The sequence below is a fragment of the Geotrypetes seraphini genome, chromosome 9 (assembly GCF_902459505.1).
Source record: "Geotrypetes seraphini chromosome 9, aGeoSer1.1, whole genome shotgun sequence".
NCBI classification, from domain to species: Eukaryota; Metazoa; Chordata; class Amphibia; order Gymnophiona; family Dermophiidae; genus Geotrypetes; species Geotrypetes seraphini.
In genome coordinates this window covers 73,928,941-73,936,259 of record NC_047092.1, presented here as the reverse complement: position 1 = coordinate 73,936,259, position 7,319 = coordinate 73,928,941, and the positions used below count along the sequence as shown (strand labels likewise).

The 7,319-nt window shown below is 37.9% G+C and overlaps 1 protein-coding gene across 8 annotated transcripts in view; it reads right to left on the bottom strand.

The window, feature by feature from the left end:
* Positions 1–712: 712 nt before the first annotated feature.
* The window catches only part of USP15 (ubiquitin specific peptidase 15), a 323,996-nt gene continuing 317,389 nt past the window's right edge, over positions 713–7,319 (bottom strand). For all 8 annotated transcript variants that reach the window (XM_033959056.1, XM_033959057.1, XM_033959058.1 and 5 more), the window contains one exon: positions 713–2,270. In XM_033959056.1, coding sequence (XP_033814947.1) covers positions 2,097–2,270 — 174 coding nt within the window. In that variant the 3' untranslated portion in view covers positions 713–2,096. The remainder of the gene's footprint in view (positions 2,271–7,319) is intronic.

Sequence of the window (7,319 nt, the reverse complement as noted above, 5' to 3'; positions counted from 1 at the left end):
GGGGGGGCGGAGATTTAGGAGGCAACTTGCCATAATCTTAGTAGAGAGCTGCTTAATCAGAGCACTTTTCTGTAAACTGGAAGTGTCAGGTACCAGGTCTAAATACCAATATCCATCTTTTTGGACATAGCCGTCCCTTCCCCTTCTGAAATCGAAGTCGGACATTCATAATTTGGACCCTTCCTAGTCCTGCCCAAAACATACCTAGACAATGCCCCCTTGTTATAAAGACATAATGCAATTTTAGATGTCTGCATTTCAGCTTTATATCATCAAGAATTGGATGCCTATTCAATATGCATGTCTAAATGCCAGTTTTCAGAAGTCCAAAACACAAATAATGCTTCTAAAATAATGGCCTGTATATTTCAACATAGGTGTAAAATAAATTACTGTTTAAGAAGTAAAAGTATATAAGGCCTTGAATAGCTTTATTGAAATTTGTATAAACAAACATGCACATTTCTGATGTAAACTGAAGTGGATTTAAGTGCAACTGTTAACCTCCATCATGCAGGAAGCTAAATGTTTACATTTAAAAAAGGCAAAAATCAGAGCAACCAATAAGCAGTTTTAAAATACCAGGATGTAACACCAGGCTTAATATCAAAATACAAACCAAATCCATGTGCAACATAGCTCTGTTATTCTGGTCAAATTCATTTCTTTTGTATTTTATGCTAAAGTATAAATAAAATAATTTACCAAAATGTGCACTCACAGAGTGAAGCTTTATTTACAATAAACAATTTATAACCTATTGTATTTGTATTACATCAGTTCAAGTGAGGATCATCATACTTTTTTGCTCGTTTAATAGCTGAACGCAAAGCAATTCTTCAGCAGTAGATATGTGAAGTGTGTCCGACACTCAGGAATTCCCATCAAAGGCAGTATTGTATTAGATACAAATTCCACAATGCATTCTTCAAGCAATATCAAAGGGAAAGCAGTACACAAATATATATTATTTTCCAAACTGATATTTGTTGTTTGTTTTTCTTTTTGGCATCCTTGACCCTTGAATCTGCATAACTAAACTGAATTCAGGGTTTATGAGTTTTATATAATGTACGGATTCTGACTTGAGCATGCAAATTCCATTTCTACTAAATAAGCTTTTGAAGACATTGTAAGGCTATGGTGAATTCCATAAGGAACACACAGGAGAAAACAAGCCTATCCTTTTCACAGTCCATTAAGAGTTTAAAGGCAATGATATGAACAAAACATTTCTTTCTAAGATTGATGCAATGCCATTAATATGGGCACAGAATACCTACCCTAACCCCATTACACAATAGTTGAAGATCTGTAGACTGCCAAACCACCATAAATAGTGGGAACATATTGAATAAATTTAAATCTATGACTGATAGGTCAAATATGTGCAATTTTTTATCAAGTTAATTACAATAAACAGGAACTATAATGCCAAAAGAGCAGGTTTATCAAGCAATAAGAGATAATTATATTTAATTTAAATGACTATGTTTGAAGTAGCATGAAATCCAGAATCTATTTCACAGCAGCAATAAGGAAAACATAATACTGTACTCTGTAAATTTAATGAGACCATGAAAGGCTAAAACACCTTTTCTCATTTCATGATTGAGTTTTAAGCAAGTTTTCATTCACTTCAAAAAGGTAATTGAAAACTTAGTATTTCAAGAAGGTGTGTGGCAGCCTAACAGATAAATATAATCATTCACAACTAGGCACTGCTCCAGTTTTCCTGCCAACATACAACAGAATAATTCACCCACAACTTTAACATATTCTAATTAACATCATGTAATTGACATTGAAAACAATCAATGAAAACATATAATTCAACAGCAGCAGAAAACTTAGAAGTTTATTTCCTACATATATATTTAGCTAGGGAATAAGAGACTGTAACTAGATTTTAGTTTTCATTGTGTTGCACTTCAGGTACTGCACAAATTAAAATATAAAAAGTGATTTGCATTTTGTAATCAAACATTCTCTTTTCAGATATATATAAGTACATATATTTGGTGGGTTTATTTCATGGTTTCAGTAAATTTCTCCAGAAGGAAGGCCTGCTTCACGAATGGCTTCTGTGGCTCCCATTAGTTGGTGTGCATACAATTTTCATTGTCATTCTCATTGCTTTCTTCATCACTCTCTAATGGAGCACCTATGGCAGCTGAAGTACTCTGATTTGTTTCCTGGTCCAGAGGAAAAATTCCAGTTCCATTGATGCTGTCTTGTCTCTGGTAAAAGAGTACATAGGCTGCTTTGGACTGTGAAATGAAAAGAAAAGTTTCATTAGAAGGATTTAGAATCATTTCTAAATTATTACTTACTTTTCATCAAAATTCTCCTGTTTTGAATTTTTTTTTTAAATACAAGAGTTGATTCATAAGTCAAAGCAATTATTTTTTGCTCTCAAAAATGTGCCAGAATTGGAAATCTAGTGTATATGTTTGAAAGTATGTGACATGTACTTCTTAATGTTGCCACCAGATGAAAGACGAATGCAGTAGTCTCAGGTAGGGGAGAAGCAAAAGACATGACAATCGAAATCACGGTTTTATTAACAAATAAAGCAATAAACGTTAGCTGTTTCACTAAACCAAGCATATAATCAGCTTGAGAGTGAGTATGTTTAACTGTTAGCATCCTTCAAAGCTTTGTCATGAGAAGCAAAAATGACTTTTGAAATCATCATTTTGTTATGGCATACATGAACAACAAAGTACAAGTACAAACTGTTTAACATCTTTCAAAGTTGTCTCCTAAGTTGTCATGTGTCATTCAATTCATGAGGGACACACTGTGAGTTCACAGTATTACGAATCATTTCTGCAGTACCACCTGCATCATGCAGTACAGAAATGTCTAGAACTGTTGCACAATGCCATAATCATAGTAACTATGTTATTTTTGCTTCTCCCCTACCAGAGACCGCTGGTGGCAATATTAAGAAGTACATCACACACTTTCAAACTTATATATTAGATTTCCAGTGTTGGCACATTTTTGAGAAAAAAAATAGTTGACATTACTAGGGTTACCATAGTTGAAGCCTCACAAACCCGAACGCATGGCCCCCTAGCCATGACTTATGAATCAATCTTTATAAATGTGTAAAATTCAAAGTAAAAATATTTATATTCTTATCCCAAGATGTGGGAATCCCTCAAAAACTCTTAAAGGAGTCCTCAAGGTTCACTGAAAAGGAAGCTGGGAAGAAAAGAGTTACTCTGGGTTTGTCTGGTTCATATTCATATAAATGGGACGTAAAAAAAAGTTGTAAGTGCAGTGTATGTATCTCTTCCTCCTCTATTGAAGGACTGTGTAGGACTCAGATGGTTCCAAATTAGGTTTGAAAATAAAGGCACAAAAAAAAGCCATGAAGCTGATTGACCTCTTGGAATCATATGAACCAGATTGCGAGGAAGACTGGATCTTATCAAATTATGAGTCAAAATACATAGAAACATAGAAGATGATGGCAGAAAAGGGCTACAGCCCATCAAGTCTGCCCACTCTGCTTACCTACCCCCTGTCTATGCCCTAATGACCCAATTTCCTTATCTTGACCCTCGTAGGGATTCCACATGGGTATCCCATTTATTCTTAAAGTCTGGCACGCTGTCTGCCTCGATCACCTGCACTGGAAGCTTGTTCCAATGATCAACCACTCTCTCTGTGAAGAAATACTTTCTGGTGTCGCCATGAAATTTTCCGCCCCTGAGTTTGAGCGGGTGCCCTCTTGTGGCCGAGGGTTTATTTAGCATATCTTTTCGCTAAACCAGTTATTCCCAAACCTGTTTTGAGGTAAATCTCAGCTAATCAGGTTTTCAGGAAGAAATCCACAATGAATATACATGGGTTAGATTTACGTGCACTGCCTCCATTAAATGCAAATCTAACTCATGAACATTCACTGCAGATATCCTGAAAATCTGACTGACTTTGGTTCCCCATGGACAAGTTTAGAAACCACTGAGTTAAACTGTAAGGTAGGCTGAATAAATTTTGGAATTGAGGTGGGAAGGGTTGGTTAATATTTTGATTATTATACGGAGGACATAGGTTTCATAGTTTCAGAGTTTATTCAAATTTGATTAAACGCTAATCATATGATTCAAAGCATTGTACATTAAAATAATTCATTCCCTTGGAATCTCTTGAATGGCAGAGGAAGGTGAAATGGATAAAATGGTGTCACCTGATAGTTTGAATGTTTCACAGTTTTTAGAATCATCTAAAGATATAATAGATAAGCGAGCAACTCTTCTTGTGACTTTTAAGACAGAGTTGGAAAAATAAGCTATTCTAAAATTATACTTTGTGAAAAAACAAGAGATGTTTTGTGGTCAACGGCTGATAATTTTCCCTGATGTCTCTAGACAAACCCAGTTTAAAAGGAAGCAGTTCCTTCAGCTAAAGCCCAAGGTTTTGGCAGTTGGAGCTACTTTCTTTTTGAAATTTCCATGCAAATGCCTTATGTCGTATGGAAGTGATAAATATGTGTTTTATGATCCAGTCCAGTTAGAAGACTTTGTTAAAGAGAAACCTTTGCTGAAAGTTTAATTTCTATTATTGATTTTTTTTTATTTTTGGAGGATGATGTATAAATTATAAATGATAAATGCCATTTGCCTATCCTTAGATGGTAGATTGATGGATTTGATTTTTTTCTTTCTTTCTTAAAAAAAGATACTGGCGATCATGATAATGTGGACTAGGACATGGTTGACTAATTGCCTATGTTTTAATGTTCTCTATATTGAGTTTGCTGTGGTCATTCATGAATATTTGTTATTAATGTATTGTAACGAATAATCAAATAAAGAATTAAAAAAAAAAAATAATAATAATACATGAAAATTAAAAAAGGAGGAATATCAAAAAACAGACAAGACCTTACACTGACCAAGCAAACACAACATAGGGTAGGATAGTAACCAGGAGGAGAGAAGGGAGAACTATAATTTTTGAAGATAAAGTAAACAGAAAAGGAGAAAAACATGAGGGAAGGAAGGGAGTGAGATAAAGAGATGATAAGATATCAAAAAAGGTTGTTACTCATAGGCATCTTTACAAAGGAAGCATTTTAAACTGCACTTAAATTATCTATATTTTGTTCCGCTCTGATATGTGATGGGAGAGAGTTCCAGATCGTAGGAGCCGTGACATAGAAAATAGAGGGGACGTAGAGTGTGTGTTGAGAGGTGGATCTTAAGAGTTCTAGGATTTGCGGTTCTCGCGGCAGCCTATCAAGGAGCGGTGCAGGGCTCCCTGGGAGCACAAAAAGCTCGCTCCTGCGTGCTGGCCCGGGTGCACCGCTGGCTACTATCCTTACAAAGGATTTCAGCGAGGGATACACGCTGGACCACCAGGGAACAGGTATGTGAGGGAGGGAAGAAGGGAGGGTGGTAATTATTTGTGTCAGCCGGGGCAGGAGACAGGAGGGATCCCTCCTGTCCCGGCCTACCACTAGGTGGTTTAAGTTAAGGGGAAGAGATAATCTGCTGGCTGGATTAGAGGGCACTGTGACATCACTGATGATGTTGGCTCTTTTTAGGGGGAAGAGGGTACAGGGAAGGAAGGTGGGACAGTGTTCAGAGTCTGGTAGGGAGGGGGGCTTGGTTCACAGCCTGGTAGGGAATGGGACTGAGTTCAGGGCAAGGAGGTAAGGGGGCTGGGTGCAGAACTTGGCAGGGAGGGGGACTGAGTGCAGAACCTGACAGGGCAGGACACTTGAATATTAAGCTGCCCGACTTATATTCGAGTCAACCATTTTTTTCCCTCCTTTTTGGCAGGAAAAATAGGGGTCTCGACTTATATTCAGATCAACTTATATTCGAGTATATATGGTATATCAAAATAAATGTGTTTCTTGTAAAGTAACAATAAAAGTCAGTTAAGAAAAGTGAGATGAGGTCACTTAAGAAGAGGTCAAAGGGACACTCATCTGTGGTTTCTCTCAAATGCTAATGAGTCCAATTCTGCCAACAAGCTTTGGTTCAAGAAAAGTTGTATCTTTGTGCCGTTATCATATTTTTTTTTTTTTTGTATCCTGGGGTTCTACAGAGCTCAGTTTTGAGGCTAACTACCCCTTCTTCAGGAACCCACGCATAACTTTTAGCACTAGCTACAAGTTTTTAATGCACATCGTCAGATGAACGGAAAGACGCAATGGGCTTCTGGTATGCCGGCATGGGTACCTGAAGAAGGGGTAGTTAGCTTTGAAACCGAGCTCCATAGAACCCCAAGATATTAAAAAAAAAAAAACCCCAAAAAAGTGGTAATGGTACAAAGATACAATTTTTCTTGAACTGAAGCTTGTTGGTAGAATGGGACTCATTGCTGTTTGAGAGAAACCACAGATGAACTCTAAAGATAAATGCCTCTTTGACTGCCTAACTTTTCTTAACAGACTTTTATTGTTACTTCACAAGAGCAACATTTAATTTGCTATACAGGCAGCCCCGAGTTACAGACACCTGACTTCAGTACTACTCGTACTTAAGAAAACGGTTTTAGCTTCATTTGATTTTATTGAGCAGTATTTCCAGTGGATAAAACTCCTACACTTCTCCTGGAGCAGATTCAGAACAGTGTATGGTTATGCATGCTGTACCTTAGAGGGAACACTGGTAGAGACAGTTGGCCCTTTGTTCAGAAGGGAGCAGAGGTAAGCAGCAAGAATCTTAAAACCTACAAGTTCTGAATTACGTACAAATCCGATTTAAGAACAGCATTAAAAATGTAACTCGTTCTTAACCTGCCTGTATTCACTTGTTTTACACTAATTTAATTGATGGTGTGAGTCACAGGACAAAACTAAACTCTGGTGGGGAAAGTCAAGTACTTGCAAACATAGAGCTTCAACCTTTGGGTTTGTGTGCCCTTATAGCTTATGACTACACACTGAGGATACACTTTCACATATAATATTATATCACTAGTCTTTTAAGCCTGTTACATTAACGGGTCCTAGAATAGATGTGGCTGTTTTCTGTCTGTCTCTCCCTGGCCGCTTTCTGTCTGTCTGTCTTTCTTTTTCTCTCTTTCCTCGGCTGTCCACCACCACCCCTTGTCTGCTCCCCGTGTCCAGCAGTAGGCCTTCTCCCTTCCTTTTACCTCCCCCACTGTCCAGCAGCACCTCTTCCTTGCTCCCCCCTGTCCAGCAGTAGGCCTCCCTTCCTGTTACCCCCCTCTCCAGCACCTCTTCCTTGCTCCCCCTGTCCAGCAGTAGGTCTCCCTTCCTGTTACCTCCCTCCCTGACTCCCCTCAGAGTTCCTGCTGCTACCACCAGTGCCACTGTTACTGCTGCT